The sequence below is a fragment of the Eufriesea mexicana genome, unplaced genomic scaffold (genome assembly GCF_001483705.2).
Source record: "Eufriesea mexicana isolate 0111107269 unplaced genomic scaffold, ASM148370v2 scaffold1358, whole genome shotgun sequence".
Taxonomy (NCBI): Eukaryota; Metazoa; Arthropoda; class Insecta; order Hymenoptera; family Apidae; genus Eufriesea; species Eufriesea mexicana.
This window is the reverse complement of record NW_016909491.1, coordinates 377,931-395,142: the sequence shown is the minus strand read 5'-3', so window position 1 is coordinate 395,142 and position 17,212 is coordinate 377,931. Positions and strand designations below refer to the sequence as shown.

General features: G+C 38.0%; 1 protein-coding gene across 4 annotated transcripts; it reads left to right on the top strand.

Moving 5' to 3' along the window:
- Nucleotides 1–716: 716 nt before the first annotated feature.
- LOC108548109 (histone acetyltransferase p300) lies at nucleotides 717–16,914 on the top strand. 4 transcript variants are annotated; one of them, XM_017900891.1, is made up of 21 exons: nucleotides 717–1,669; nucleotides 3,131–3,286; nucleotides 4,933–5,138; nucleotides 5,240–5,614; nucleotides 5,697–5,985; nucleotides 6,059–6,367; nucleotides 6,445–9,329; nucleotides 9,420–9,577; nucleotides 10,825–10,905; nucleotides 10,986–11,120; nucleotides 11,200–11,676; nucleotides 11,754–11,919; nucleotides 12,164–12,334; nucleotides 12,416–12,649; nucleotides 12,734–12,964; nucleotides 13,047–13,166; nucleotides 13,248–13,549; nucleotides 13,663–14,073; nucleotides 14,152–14,464; nucleotides 14,581–15,031; nucleotides 15,125–16,912. In XM_017900891.1, exons 1-21 carry the CDS (start codon nucleotides 1,588–1,590, stop codon nucleotides 15,598–15,600), a joined length of 8,028 nt encoding a protein of 2,675 aa, XP_017756380.1. In that variant the 5' UTR covers nucleotides 717–1,587; the 3' UTR covers nucleotides 15,601–16,912. The 4 variants fall into 4 exon arrangements, with proteins under 4 accessions (XP_017756380.1, XP_017756379.1, XP_017756378.1 ...); XM_017900890.1 differs by having other exon boundaries at nucleotides 10,792–10,905; XM_017900889.1 differs by having other exon boundaries at nucleotides 10,792–10,905; nucleotides 14,581–16,914.
- The last annotated feature ends 298 nt before the right edge of the window (nucleotides 16,915–17,212 follow it).

Sequence of the window (17,212 nt, the reverse complement as noted above, 5' to 3'; positions counted from 1 at the left end):
ACAAGAAAGCATATATAATCATACCATTAAAGAGAAAATAAATTAAACAAAAATTTTATTTCAACGATGGTATTATGTATATAGAATTTACATTTACAAACGTTTTACTTACAATCCACTATAATAAATGTTAAAAGGTTTATATTTGATGTACATGAAAACAAAATAAAATAACGTTTAAACTATGCATATAGAATAATCTTAACTGGGAGAATTTTAATGGATTTATCTTTACAATAGAGAGCATCGAATCACGCGAATCACCGTCTCAATGTTTTCCGGCAACAAGAAACAATTAGGCTAGGGTTTTTTTAAGTTTGTTGAATTCTAAACACCACTAAAGCGGGCAATGGCTTAATATGTTATTAAAAGAATTCTACAATGTAACTTATGTCGTTAAACTTTGCTACAAATGTACTGTCGTACCAGTAATGAATCTAATCTAGAGAGCGTCTTACAACCACTATGCAAGACCGGCCTTTATCAAATGGCGGCAGAGGAATAAACGAAATTCTCGCGGCTGTTGGACCGGCGGCGTGAACGCAATCACGGCGTTCGTGGCCTCGCAGTCGTTCGACCAATAATAGCAAACGGTTCAGTCACATGATCATTTAGACCAATCAGATGGCTAGTCTAATGTCACGGCAGCTATACGGAACCAGTCGGACATTTTCTGACAAGCGTAGAAAAACTTCTCGTCAACAGCAGCCGCCATTTTACGTTAGCCGATACTCGTGCGGTGCGGAACTCTCGCGATCGCTTTTCCCGAGCGAATTTCTGTGGCGCGCGGTGGCCGCCCCGGAGCCGACTCATTTGATCGTCTTCGCCTCCTGGCGTCCGTGATTGCCTCGAATGTGTGGGGAAAGCGAGCCGCGTCTGCGGTGATCATTCGCGCGCCCCGTGTCGCAGTGTGCCAAGGCGAGAGAAGAGGAGAGAAAGATGGTGCCAGCGGGCCTCGAGAGCGATATCGTTGCTGCGAGCTAGCGCCGTGCGCGCAGCCAGTCCGCCACACTCGAGTGTTTGACGAGTCGTGTGCGACCGACTAAACCGAATATAACGTGAGAATTCGTTTGGTGGTGTGTGCATTTAGTCTGAGTGGTGATCCTCAGAATTGCGATACTGATAGTCTTGTTAACTTCTCGGCCTGTCCCGTCCTCACGCGAGTGGCCCGTGCGCCCATCGAAAAATTTACTGTGTGTGTGGGCTTTAGCGCGGGGTTCGACGTACCCCCGACGATGCCCAATGGTTGATCGTGTACCGAAGCGTGCTCGGGGACGCTCCACGCGCCGCGGTTTTCATTGTTATTGTCATGCCTGCGAATATGCTAAAAGCTTGGTGAATTTTCGCGGCTTCACTGAGGAGGAGGAAGCAGCAATAGCAGCAGTAACAGCATCAGCACCAGCGGTCTTCTAGTGGCGTAGTGCAGCGTTTCGTCCGTGTGTGTACCCGTGTATACGTGCCTGCGTGCGTGCCTGCCTGCGTGCGTGCGTGCGTGCGGTCGTCCCGACTTGCTGCCGCCGCCGCCGCTTACTTGCTACCGGGAGTAAACAGTCTGAAAGAAGAAATAATTAACCCTGAAAAGAAACCATGGCCGACCACCTGGTGGATGGCCCGCCGAATAAGCGGCCGAAACTTGGAGATCCTTTTCAGGGGACCTCGGATTCCGCGGGTAAGTTTTTTAATTTCATAGCAAAACTTTGCTAAATTAGTCAGGGTCGCTACGCGACTAACCTTTCGGGGATAAACGTCGCAAGTAGCACATAGGCGTTTTTCTAATTACATGATATGCACATATCTTTCTTATTATAAAGAAAAATATGCTCGCCGTTTATCAAAGGCATACTGTCAATTCGTTGATGGGTGCAACCTTTGAGCAAAATTATTACCACATGTCGATGCTTCGGTTTTTCTTAAGAAATGCACCCTCCTGTTGTTGTCTCCGTCAGTTATCTTTATCGAAAGCAATACATTCGAACGATACTTATCTCTTTTCACAACTTTTTTTATATCGTTTTTGAACTTTTAGGACAGTGCTGTGGTTGTAGCTGATTGTTTCATTTTGTGTTACAAGTGTTACCCTTTGACAGGGCCCTGTATTCAGCATATCCTAAAATCGTTTAATTTTCTTTGCTTTATTATCGTGTGTAACGATCGAAATCATATTTGACTGTTAGTTAACTGTTTATAAACTAACCTATATTATTCCAGAAATACCGTTGCGGGAATTACACTATAATGCAAATTGTCTAATGTGTTATTACTAATCTGATGAATAGTTTCAAATCATTGTATGAAATTTTAATTATTTATATGAATTTTCGCGAAAATTTATGTCAGTAAACAGTGATGTTCAGTTGTGACATAGTATTGACATTGTTGAATGTTTTGAATAGAGATTTTATCCTAGAATACTTTTATGCTAGCTTTGATATTAGAAAATTATTTATATGTAGGAGTTAGTTAATAAAATATAATTTTGTTGAATGTTTTGCAAGAATTATTCTATATTATACAACAGGCAATCTGTATATAGTGTATAAATTTTGCTCAGAGGTTATAGAAATATTTCGTGTTTAAAAAATAATTGTTTGTACTAAATAATCTATAACTTCTGTCTTGTTGCACGTTCTTTCTCTTATTTGAATTTAACCTAAACAAAATAATAGTATTTTGTAAATTTTTTAGTTACATTTAAATTTAGTTCTCATTTTACTTTTGTAGTGCATGGCAAATGCATGAAAGTTTGAATAATTATTAAAAAAAGACATTATGCTGGCATGATTGATGCGCTAACCATCTCTTGATTCTTATTTTCTTTAAGTGCTACCTGATCACCTTAACAGTTTCTGAACTCAATAATATTTCATATAATCCCATATCAAATCAGTAATGACTGTGTCACTTAAGTACTTGATGTATCAATCACAAGATTTAGTCAGGTTACACAAAGTAAGTGGCAGACATAGTCTTTGTTATTTAGGATTATTTTATTAATTCATCTATTTACTTATATTTAAAAGAGAAAAAAAGAAGAAGAAAAAATTAGACTGTTTCTGCTGCTTAAAAGCTGTGATCCAGAAAGCATAGACAGTTTTTCCACAGTCTGAAATAAAAACTGTGATATATGTAGTGGGTATGGCGCCTCTAATGATGCACCATGCTTATACAAACTACGGGGGAGGTGGCAGTGGTAACATGCAACAAATGCAGGGCCCGCCACAACAGCTACATCTGCAACAGCATCAGCTGCAGCCACATTGGAACAACCATACCATCCAGAAAAGAAGTAAATATTATTACAAAACCCAGCAAAAAGTTCAAAAATATTAAATCCAGCACTACAGAATTTGTTTGTTTGTCCATTCATCTCATTTCTTAGTATCATAAAGTTGTAAAATCATTTAATTACTTCCAATTTATGTCATAATTTACTGCTAAAATAATTCATAAATTTTTATATTCTTCAAGAAATGTAAATAGTTTTGGCATATTGTCACTATGGTTCAATAAAATTTATTTATTGTTGCTATTTGTAAAACCCAACATAAACATGAGGATTATATTGTTTACTTATAATAGAATATAAGGACAAATAAATGTAACAAATATATTACTTTATAATCGAGAGAGATTTGTTTCTTTTATAAAATACTGGAGAAAAATTGGATCACTCTAAATACTCTAGAAAACAACATATTTTCATTTAACTTACAATATGAAAATATAAAGAGATATGCTGTGAGCTTCAAATGCATTTATGAGTGATAAATGTAATATGGACATGCGACACACATGTACAGAGCTCTAAAACTTTATACTAGGATAAAACTGTATTAATTAATGTGTATAAATTTTTAAATAAAATGTGATTATATCTTTAATAAAATAAAGTTAAACTAGGTTGTTAGGTAGGTAACTATGATGTTTTATATATAATTGCTTATCTATTTTATAGGTAATTAATATCATAATTCAAATAAACTGATTTATATAATTTGTAAGAGTTTCAGAAACTTCTTTTAATGTTACAGCATTGAAAAACATTTCATTTACAAACAGTTGTAAATACTCTTTAGAGTGACTATGATTTCTTCGCATGACTGTCTACTCTAAAGTTTGCCATCAGTAGCTTTGCTGCTTTTGTAGTTTAGCACGTCTTTATTGTGAAGAAATTTTTATTCTGCTGTAGTATAAACTCCTTTAAGTTATGCTCACACAGTGTATGTCTCATGTCTTATTTATTTATGTATTTGTTTGTTTATATTTATATGTAGTTTGTGTAGAATCTTCTTATTGTTTTATTTTCTTTTTTTCTATTTTTTTAAATTTGCATTTGACCCCTTTTTTCTCCGTGTTGTATGGTCAATCATGGATAGTCAAGTAAGTTAAAGAGATATTTTTATATGACAAATGTATTTCAAACACTGTAGGTTAGTGTACTTTGAACAAGTGCAACCTCCTGCAATTTTAAATATGATATGTACATAAATGTTAAAAATTGCATGCATGTGTGCATATATGTGCATGTAAATTTACATGCAGGTATATTATACAACATGCATCTACATTATATGGTAGTATGAAAATTTTTCTATTAAATCTTTAGATAGAAGCTATGGTGACGGTGCTGAATCTTATCTTCATATTATTTACTAATGGTTTTTTGGTCTCTATGGTATATGTTACATTTAATATCATAATCTGACAATAACTTTGTAACTGGTTACCTAGAAAAGTAATTTTTCAGTCATTACATTCAACTCTCCTATAAATTATGTAGTTTAAGGAACATACTCAATTTCAAGGTATAATATGTTTAATATCATAATACAACACCTTTATGATTAGACATTTTACTTTTGTGGTAACCAGTATCTTTCACAGCAAAGTACATATTAAAATATTATTACTAATGCAAATGTTTATTCTCAGATTATATAACAAACACAGATATGTTTGATCTTGAAAATGATCTACCTGATGATCTATTATCATCGGGATCTTGGGGTTCTGCAACTGAAAGTGCTAAACCACCAGCAACAGGCCCAGGTCCAGGGCAGCAAAATGGTGCCCTTGACTCAGAACTTAGACAGCATGTACAGCAACAACAACTTTCACATCATCTCATCCAACAACAAGTTCGTATATATGAAAAATATTATACATACATATATGTATATGTGTACATATATTCATATATACAAAAAACATTACCTGTGATTTTTTTTTTTTTTAATAGGGCAACAAAAATTTGGTTGCTAATTCTTTGGTAATGGCTGCTGGAACTTTGGGTAATAAAAGTCCAAATATGCAATCTCCACCAAATGTTTCTGTCTCTAAAGTAGTTGATCCACAAATGGTCGTGAGTTTGGGAAATTTACCAAGTAGTATAGCCAGTTCCTTGGCAAATAATCAAATGTCCATTGCAAATTCAATGGGGGGCCTTCAATCGTCAATGAGCATGGCTGGAAGTAATCCTACCATGTCAATGCCAGGTGGATTGAATTCTGCTCTAGTTATGACCAGCAGTGCTAGTGGAAATAATACCATGGGTGGAATGGCAGGAGGAAGTTTAATTGTAACCAACAGTTTGAACAAACAACCTTTAAACACTGTAAGTCTCACTTGTGACCATAACATATATGAAAATATCATGTTTTGTTTAAGATATCTAAACTAAGGATCATGTGATTTAGGTAACTATGATGGGCCCTAATACTCAAGGAATTCATCATCCCAGTGGACCACATGGTGTTGCTCAAATGCAAAATGGACCTGGAATAATGAATACTAGAGCTGTAGCAATGCAACAACAACAACAGGCTCATATGGTTGGTCCAGCAAGGGGTCAAAGTCCACACCAACAAGTACATCAAGTTGGTATTGTTGGTCCTGGTCAAGGAGGTCCAAGAATTCAGCCCCCTCCAAATATGACAAATATGCCAAATATGAGCCAGATTGGTGCATCAAGTCCTTATGGTTATGGTAATTAATGATACATTAATTGTATATATAGTTTGAGTTTTAGGATATATTTAAATATACAACTTTTAAATAGGATCTCCAGCCAGTGGTCAAGGGCCTGGAGTTACCGTATGTACTAACAGTCCTGTCGGAGTTGTTGCACCACAACAGAAAGGAGTGGGAACAAATATGACTGCCATGCAAGGTGGTAGATTTGGAGGAACTCCAGGTCCCATTGGTTCCACAAATGTTGTAGGTGGTCAAGAAGGTGGTATGGCACAACAAGCTCAACCACCTGCTCCAAGCCCAGCTCAACCTCAGTCTGGTGCACCAAGTGGAGGTCAACCTGGTCCACAACAAGCTACTCAGGGTCAAATGCCCGTTACTCCCGGTGCTCCAACTGGTAAATATTTGTTTCTATTTGGAAATAAATTTACTTCATTAAACAAGTTTAGCTAAATAATGTTCACATGTTGCTAGGTGCTACAAAGTCAAATGCTGATCCAGAAAAACGAAAACTTATTCAGCAACAATTAGTTCTCCTCCTACATGCGCATAAGTGTCAAAGACGTGAAAGTCAAGCAAACGGTGATGTCTGGCAATGTTCGTTGCCAGATTGTAAAACTATGAAGAATGTGTTGACTCATATGACTGCTTGTCAAGCAGGGAAAAACTGTACGGTGCCACACTGTAGCTCTTCAAGACAAATTATTAGTCATTGGAAACATTGCAACCGTAATGATTGTCCTGTGTGTTTACCATTGAAGCAAGCAAACAAGAATAAAACAACAAATGCTGCTGCAGCATCTACAACACAGCCAAATAGTCAACCAAATCCCAGTCAAACCGAGATGAGAAGAGCGTACGATGCGTTGGGTATTCCATGTCCTACTACAACAGCAGGTTTGGTAGCCGGTCAGTGTGTTACTAGAAGAATGCCAGCGCCAGGTATGCAGGGAACACCCGGTGCGATAGGAAATGTCAGACTAGCTCAACCTCAAACTCAGACTGCACCGGGTCAATCCGGGCAGCAAGTTGTTGCCCCAAATGTGTCTCTTCCTTTAAATCCAGATCCTAACACAGTCGGAGTTGCTGGTAACCAAACGGCGTCTACTAGTGGTCCTACGCCTGCTGCTGCAGCGACTGCCGCAAACATACAACAGTCTGTTAATATGCAGCAATTATTTGGTTTAAATGATTCAGGACAACTTAGTGTTCCAAGTGAAAATAGACTAGCTAATCTTCAACTTCCAGCTGGACTTCAACCAGGTCAAGTAACAGCGGCATCGGTACAGGAATCAAAGGATTGGCATCAAACTGTAACACCAGATCTTAGAAATCATCTTGTTCATAAATTGGTACAAGCAATATTTCCAACCCCTGATCCGCAGGCAATGCTCGATAAAAGAATGCACAATCTCGTTGCTTATGCAAGAAAAGTTGAAGGTGACATGTATGAAATGGCCAATTCCAGATCAGAATATTATCATTTGCTGGCCGAAAAAATATATAAAATCCAAAAAGAATTGGAGGAAAAACGACAAAGGCGGAAAGAACAACAACAGCAACAATTACAAGCCCAACAACAACAACAACAACAACCTCAACCTTCAGGAACAGCAGGACCGAGTTTAAGGCCATGTGCGCCACCAGGTGTCGGTGCAGTTCAATCATCACGACCAGTTGGAACAGTTGCGCCTAGTTTACGTAGTCATTCTCCGATGGGACAACTTGGAACTTTACCTGCAATGGGTATTCCGCACAATAGAATGCAGTTTCCTCAACAACAACAAACGCAACAACAACAACAAGTACAGGTTCAGGCCCAGACTAATGTCCAGGCTCAGGCCCAAGCCCAAGCTCAGGCTCAAGTTCAAGTTCAACAACAAATGCAGCAGCAACAACAACAGCAACAACAGCAAGGAATTTTAGTTGGTCCACCTGGTCCTAGTCCAAATGGACAGTCAACATCTAATCCCAATGTCGTTCCAAATCCTGGTCTCAGTCCTTTTGGACAACCACAAATGTCACAAGCAAGTTTAACGACTACTACGTCTGCCACAACTAGTCAATTCCCAACCTCAAATGGTACTACCGGCTTACCTAACAGTTCTCCTGTACAAAATCAACCTCAGTTTCCCGATCTTATGAAAGTTAGATTGGCTCAAGCACAAGCAGCAATTGCACATCAACATCAGCAGCAACAACAGCAGCAGCAGCCATCACAACCTCAACCTCAACAACAACCGAGTCAATCGCAACCACAACAACCAACAAGTACTTCGAATCAAAGTGCTACAACGACCTCAATGCCGCAAGCGCCCTCACCATTTAGCGGTATGCAACAACAAAGCAATCAGCAACAAAATCAATTTAATAATAGTCGGCCTCTATCGGTTTCAACACCTAACGATAATGGCATCAGTACATCAACCCCGCAAACGATACCACCTCCTGCTTCTAGCGGGCCTAGTCCTGGCTCGGCAACAACGACGAATGGACCTCAGTCTACAACTTCCACACCTAATACACCATTAGTTCCTTCATTAATGACTCCAAATCAGACAGTTTCTTCCGCTAATCAAACACCGCCTCATCCTGCTACTACACCATCTCCTGCCGGGCTAGCTAGTCTTGGAAAGGGCATGACATCTCAGGAAAGGGCTGCATTAAACGCACCGAGAACTTCTTCGATGTCTTCGCAAATGGCTGCTATTACAGCTGCTTTAGATCGTGATAATTCTCCTAGTCCACCGATGAATAACAATAAGGGAAAACTGGATTCCATTAAAGAAGAGAGTATGAAAATGGAAATCAGAACAGAAGATGGTTCTGATAATCATAGAATGGACGGGGGTAAGAGTGTCAACAACGACGTGTCTATTAAAACTGAAATCAAAACAGCACCGATGGAAGAAGGATCCAGTGAAAGTATTGTAAGAGAAGAACCTACCATCAAAGAAGAACCTGTGACGCCGATATCCAGCCAAGATACACCAACGCCGGACATTAAACCATTAGTTCCTGAACCAATACAACCAAGCGGAACATCAACGGATAAGAAACGGTTGTGTTTATTTAAACCAGATGAATTGCGTCAAGCGTTAATGCCGACATTAGAAAAACTTTATCGTCAAGATCCAGAATCTATTCCATTTAGACAACCTGTCGATCCACAAGCATTGGGAATTCCAGATTACTTCGATATCGTTAAGAAACCGATGGATCTTTCAACAATCAAAAGAAAATTAGACACAGGGCAGTACAGTGATCCTTGGGAATATGTGGATGATGTATGGATGATGTTTGACAACGCGTGGCTTTATAATCGTAAAACTTCACGTGTTTACAGATATTGTACAAAGGTATATTTACTTCAAAATTATCCGATTATCGAATGCTGATATCACGCGAATAATGATATTCAAATTACAAATTTTTTCTATTAATTTTAGCTTTCTGAAGTCTTCGAGCAAGAAATAGATCCTGTAATGCAAGCCTTAGGATATTGTTGTGGAAGAAAATATACATTCAATCCACAAGTACTGTGTTGTTATGGAAAGCAACTTTGTACGATACCAAGAGATGCAAAGTACTACTCCTACCAAAATAGGTCAGTACTTAAAAGAGTTTTAGTTAAATAACTATGTACAACAGGAAAATTTATTTAATAATTGAAAAAATAGTCTGCATGAAGGGAATATGTTAGTAGGTTTTATCTCCATCTTGCCCTTTAGTAATTTCTTTTACTTAGATAATTAGATATCTTGTTAATGACTTCTGTTGCTCCCAGCTGTCTTTAAAGATTACTGACATTAGTTGTACCTGTTAAGTTTTAGAAGTTCAAATTGTCTAGGCGCATTCGACTTCCATGGTACATTTTTACTTAAAAAAAATGTTCTATAATCGAATACGCCAAATTACATTGGCAGGCTAATTAACCTGTTTCGGTCATACCAGTCGACACAGGCCAGTCTCCTGACCTACACGTTTTCTTTTTTACGTTTTTTTTTCTTTTTTTTTTCTTTTTTTCCTTTTTTATTAGAATTACGAAACATTTGTTAATGAATGTATTTTTTCGTAACGTTCGCACAATAAAGTTGAAATTTTATTACGCATATACTTAAGGGATATTGCTTTCTATGGTAATCCTTAAAAATTAGATGCTTTTTAAATATATTTTGCTTTATAAGTAATTTAGAATACGCAAAATAATTTGTAACAAAAAATTCGTTTGTTACTCTTGAGTATATGCAATTAAGTAATTTATGTATATATTATATGGTGTCTAACTATGGCACTCTTCTCTTCTTTGTATGTTACCTTCGCTCTACCCATGGGTTGCGCACGCACACACAAATCCTTGTTTGCTGCTTGCTTCTTGTGTTGCCCGCGCCCCTTGCTTCTTTCTGACTCTACTACTTCATGCCACGAAAATTGATACTTGGAAATTGGACGATTGAAATTGGATACCTGACACTTAAAATGAAAACAAATAAATGTAAAACAAATTGTATCTGTGATAAATGAAAAATAATGAAAAAATATGTTACTTACACGAAATGATGACTCTCTACAATTTTTGGAATAAAAAAAAAAAATAATAAAAAAAAAAAAATATATAAAAAAATGAAACGAATCCAAACATATAATTGGCAAAACACTACTTGCATGTGTATAATTGCAAATACAAACAAATATTTATCAAAATTGGATACTCGACATTTGGATACATCGATTGGGGCGTGAAAAAAATTGATCTTCGTATGATGCACGCATGATATTGACGAATTGAAATTTGGATCTAAACACTATTGGTTGGAACAGTAGTCTAAAGGCATATGGTCTTGTTTCCGACAGATACACCTTCTGTCAGAAATGTTTCAACGACATTCCTGGTGACACTGTGACGTTGGGAGACGATCCAACGCAACCACAAACGTAAGTTTTCGAAGTAAATATATTATTGATGTTCATGGTATACATTATACGTAAAATAAAATTATTATATTCTATTACAGTGCCATTAAAAAGGAACAGTTCCAGGAAATGAAGAACGATCATTTGGAATTGGAGCCTTTTGTTGTATGTACAGATTGCGGTAGAAAGGTACATCAAATTTGTGTGCTTCACATGGAATCAATTTGGCCATTGGGGTAAGTAGAATTTCTTATAAAATAACCATGATAAATTTTGTATAATAATTGTTTTTTTTTTTTGTTGTTTTTTTTACAGATTTACTTGTGATAATTGCTTGAAAAAGAAAGGTCAGAAACGTAAAGAGAACAAATTTAATGCTAAACGTTTACCAGTTACTAAATTAGGTACCTATATCGAAACGCGTGTAAACAATTTCTTAAAGAAGAAAGAAGCTGGTGCCGGGGAAGTTGCGATTAGAGTTGTAGCATCCAGCGATAAAGTTGTCGAAGTGAAACCAGGAATGAGAAGCAGATTTGTGGAAAATGGTGACATGCCCGGTGAATTTCCATACAGAGCGAAAGCATTGTTTGCATTTGAAGAAGTCGATGGCACTGATGTATGTTTTTTCGGCATGCATGTGCAAGAATATGGCAGTGAATGTACACCACCTAATACTCGAAGAGTCTATATTGCATATTTGGACTCTGTACACTTTTTCCGGCCTAGGCAGTTCCGAACAGCAGTATATCACGAAATTCTTCTTGGATATTTGGATTACGCAAAACAATTAGGGTAAGTTCAGTCTGGTTTGTGAAATTTACATAATTTTGTCTGTTAATACTCATTACAATCTTTATATTTATGTGTAGGTATACAATGGCTCATATATGGGCCTGTCCTCCGTCTGAAGGTGATGATTACATCTTTCACTGCCATCCCCAAGAACAAAAGATTCCAAAACCCAAAAGGTTGCAAGAGTGGTATAAGAAAATGTTGGACAAAGGCATGGTTGAAAGAATCGTACTCGATTATAAAGTTAGTACGATCACATAACATATTTAAACACATAACAATACAGTCTCAAGTGTTACCTGAGAATGAATTATTATTCTTGGGTGTCAGAGAAGACTAAAATTAATGCCTGTAAAAGCTAATGTTTTTAGTGAATTTGTAAATTTAAACATAGGATTAACAGGCTACAATTAAAATTCAATATTTCTATTTGCAATTTAAGAACCATATAAATCAAAAGTTAATGATTTTTATTTAATAATTTCAGGATATTTTAAAACAAGCGATGGAAGATAAACTTTCATCAGCAGCTGATTTGCCATATTTCGAAGGTGATTTTTGGCCCAATGTTTTAGAAGAAAGTATTAAAGAGTTAGATCAAGAAGAAGAAGAAAAACGTAAGCAAGCTGAAGCTGCAGAGGCTGCTGCGGCTAATGCGGTATGTACAGATTAGTGGTTATTTTATTAGATATAGTATGTAAATGGAAAAATAATTGTGGTGTGCACAATTTTGTTGTAGATTTTCTCTCTGTCCGAAGATTCTGAAACAGGTCCAGACGGCAAAAAGAAAGGACAAAAGAAAGCTAAAAAGTCGAATAAATCTAAAGCAAATCAAAGGAAGAATAGTAAAAAATCCAATACTCCTCAAACAGGAAATGATCTCTCTGCTAAAATTTTTGCAACTATGGAAAAACATAAAGAAGTATTCTTTGTTATTAGGTTGCATAGCGCTCAAAGTGCAGCCAGTTTAGCAGTGAGTATTTGAGATTATTTTATATTTACTACATTGTTGATAATAAGGCTATGTTCTTATGTTTAATGATGATATATATTTTAGCCTATTCAAGATCCCGACCCAGTTATTAATTGTGATCTTATGGATGGTCGCGACGCTTTCCTTACTATGGCTAGAGAAAAACATTACGAATTCTCTTCTTTAAGGCGCGCGAAATTTAGTTCAATGTCTATGCTATATGAATTGCACAACCAAGGTCAAGACAAGTTTGTTTATACTTGTAATAACTGTAAGAGTCATGTAGAAACAAGATATCATTGCACGGTTTGTGATGTAAGTACTAAAATAATAACTTTTGTATGTGCTTTGCTGTCAATTTTTCTGTACATTAATCTAATATTAATTATTGCAACAGGACTTTGATCTGTGTATAAGCTGTAAAGAAAAAGATGGTCATCCTCATCATATGGAGAAACTTGGTTTAGATTTGGATGACGGTTCATCGCCGGCCGATGCCAAACAAGCTAATCCACAGGTAAAAATATTATTTTGCATATTGAATGTAATAATGATCCTATTATGAACGTTTGTAATAATTATTTTTGTTTAATAACAGGAGGCGCGTAAACTTTCAATACAAAGATGTATTCAATCGTTGGTGCACGCGTGTCAGTGCAGAGATGCTAACTGTCGTCTAACAAGTTGTCAGAAGATGAAGAGAGTAGTAACACATACTAAAGTTTGTAAACGAAAAACAAATGGTGGTTGTCCAATATGTAAACAATTGATAGCGCTGTGTTGTTACCATGCTAAACACTGCCAAGAGACTAAATGTCTTGTTCCATTCTGTTCGAACATCAAGCATAAGCTGAAGCAACAACAGCTTCAACAACGGTTACAACAAGCGCAGTTGTTAAGGTAAATGCACCAAAGCAATAATAAGGGAAATTCTCAAAGTTATTTAATAATATGTTTGTGTGTATGCATATGCATATATATTTATTTATTTATTTTGCATTTATTTTTTTTAGGAGACGAATGGCTGTGATGAATACCAGACCCACAGGTCCAGTGGGAGCTATGCAATCTGGGCAACAGAGTTCGAATGTTACTATGACCACTGGAGTTGCTATGAAACCAGGAGTTAGTCCTACCAATTTACCTTCACCGCATCAACCTGGAATTGGATTGAAACCTGGTACTCAAACACCACCTGCTCACGTTCTGCAAGTTGTGAAACAAGTACAAGAAGAAGCTGCAAGACAACAAGTGCCACACGGTTACGGAAAGGTAACGCCAGGTGGTGGAGTCGGTGTTGGAGTTGGCGTAGGAGGTCAAACAGGTGGTGTAATGCCACCACCTCAAATGCAGCGGCCAATGCCCGTTCAAATGCCAAATCCCGGTGGTACCCATCTTATTCCAATGGATCAATGGACAGCAAGGTAAGCAGTTAAAAAAATGTTACAAAACGTATCGGTATGTATCGTACAAAGAGATTTAAGCTGTATTTTTAAATACAGTAGGTATCAGCCGAATGCTGTGATGCAACAGAATCCTGGTTTGAGACAACAAACGCCGCAGCAGTTAATGCAACAGCAACAACAACACCAGGGACAACCAGGAATAGCAATGGCAGGACAGATACCCAGACAAGCAGTTCTCGGTGGTCCAGTTAGTCAAGTTGGACCACAAACTCAAAGCAACATGCACAAGCACATATTGCAGCAACTTATGCAAACTCTTAAGAATCCCCATACCCCTGAACAACAAAGCCAAATACTTCAAATACTCAAAAGCAATCCACCGATTATGGCTGCCTTTATTAAACAACGGGTATGACAATTAACTTTTATCATATTATTTGCCATATTTTATTTCACTATATCATTTACTGTTGTCACGGTCGGTTTCGATGATTTCTATTACCACATGATGTTTTTAATAAAAAGGCGCTTGCTCTTCAGCAACAAAGTGGTCAATACGGCGGAGGAGTCGGCGGTCCTTTGGGCCCTAATCAGCCGCAGCAACAACCTGGTTTGCAGCATATGATGTCTCAGCAGCAGCAGCAGCAGCAGCAACAGCACCAACAGCAGCAGCAGCAACAGCATCAACAACAGCAACAACAACAAGGCAGAATGCAAATACAGGCAATGCTGAACCAGCAGCAGCAGCAGCAGCAGCAACAGCAGCAGCAGCAGCAGCAGCAGCAGCAGCAACCTGTTCAGCAGCAATCACAATGGTATAAACAGCAAATGCTGGTAATGCAGAGGCAGCAGGCTCAACAGCAGCAGCAGCAACAACAACAGCAGCAGCAGCAACAGCAACAGCAGCAACAGTTTACACAACCTCCAGCTCCGCCTTATGGTCAACAGCGACCCATAAGGCCAGCGGCCCTTCTCGGTAAGAATTACTTAATTCTGGAGAAAACGAGATTCGTCGAGCCGATTGGTTCGTGGTCTAACGCTTGCCACGATTCCGCGTATTCTTCCCCAGGTTATAGTGGCTTTAGCGAACAAGGATACGGTCAACCCGGCTTAAAACCAACACCACCCCCGGTACCTTCTCCGCAAGGTGTAATGGGACCTCCAGGGATCTCTGTACAGCAACAGTTAATGCAGTCCGTTCGATCTCCACCGCCAATTCGTTCTCCTCAACCAAACCCTTCTCCACGACCGGTTCCATCTCCGCGTAATCAGCCAGTTCCTTCTCCTCGATCAGGGCCGGTGCCATCACCTCATCATCATCCACCTCATGGTACACCAACGCATTCACCGGCTCATGAACTCGGCGGTTCAAGCGAAATGATGCTTTCGCAGCTGAGTGGTGGAACAGGTGCACCGACCGGTCACCCGGGTACCATGCCTCATCACCCATCTCCAGCGCCACCGCCCACTAGTGGCACAGACTCGAGTGAAGTGACGCCTATGACGCCACAAGACCAACTTTCGAAATTTGTCGAAGGATTGTAGTGACTGTTAGTGAAGTTGGTCAATACGAGTGACTACGTTAGTGGGCGAACGATGATCTCGCATCGTATGTCAACCGTTTAGAAGAACGGTCGCTGTTCCATCTCTCTATCATGAGAACAGAGAGAGCGCGAGAGAGAGAGAGAGAGAGAGAGAAAGAAAGAGAGAGAGAGCGGGAGAGAGAGTAACTTCCATCCGTTCTGCGTTCCTAGCTTCGTGGAGATCAGGTACAACTACTTACGTCCGGTACGCTGACCAAGTGCTGATGTTCAGAGACGAGTCAGAGTACCACTGGTGCGACCAAATTAATCCGGATGACGCGTGTTTCCTCTTTCTATCTCCGAGTTAAGGTGCAGGAGCGATATAGCGTGATGTGGTGCTGCTTAGATGCTCCGCGAAGATACTACAGCTGGCTCAATGAACACTTGAACTTACGTTATTGTATTCTCGTACCTCAACCTCGGCTCCACAATTGAGAACCGGTGGAACGACGAGAAACAATTATTTGAAACTATACACACAGGAAATCAAGAGAGACTATTAATACGTTCTCCCCGTAAACACACATACATATACAAAAGAAACACACACACTATGTCCCTGCCCTATCTTTTACTCCCCTTACACACGACCTTTTCATCTATACCACCTTCCCTCGCTGCTGCTCGTGCAGGCTGAGTGAAATCGTACAAATGTGTTGTGTATACTTAACGTTAATTAATAATTAATAGTTCAAATATTATTAGCGTAGCGATTATATGCAGTTATTATATACCACTATTATTATTATCGTGACGAGATGCAAAGTATATAACAAGAAAAAATGGACTGTATGAAACGGAAAGATATTGAAAAAGAAACCAACAACATTGTATGTAAGGAAGGGAGAACAGAATTTAGTGGAAAGTTAAGTAATGTTAACTTAGGCTAATTTGTTATTAAGAGATCGCTACGGTTGCCGAAGGTTGTACCTTAGCGCCATTAAATTTTATGGATCATTCTGAAATTAATCCTCAAATAATCTGCTGAATCGTTCAATGGGAAAGACGATTCTTTAATGACAGGACAGGTGAGACAACGCGGATTAACGGTGTCGCAACCAAAAAAGTAGAAATTCACGACAAGCTGCTATTTGCTAGTAAGGGAGGATTTATAAATCGTGTTAATTTTGAGAAAAAAAAAAAAGTTTTTCAAACCGAGGGTCCAACATGTACAGTTCAATCAAAATATGTAGCTACGAAGCGTAACCGAAACGGACCCTCGCGTGAAAAGCGTTCTGTACATACTATACTATTATTACGATAATAATAACGATTATTATTAATTTCCCTGTCTATTATGAATTTATTATTATTAATATTATTGCTATTATTATAATTATTATTGATTATTAATAATTATTATCATTACTACTACTACTACTACTACTACTACTACTACTACTATTATTATTATTATTATTATTATTATTATTATTAATTTTATTATTTTTATTATTTTTATTATTATTATTATTATTACCATTATTACTATTAACATTATCATGAAAAGATTCAAAACATGTAGGTATAGCGTAATATACGGGAAAAAAGCGAGAAAGGGATCCACACACGCG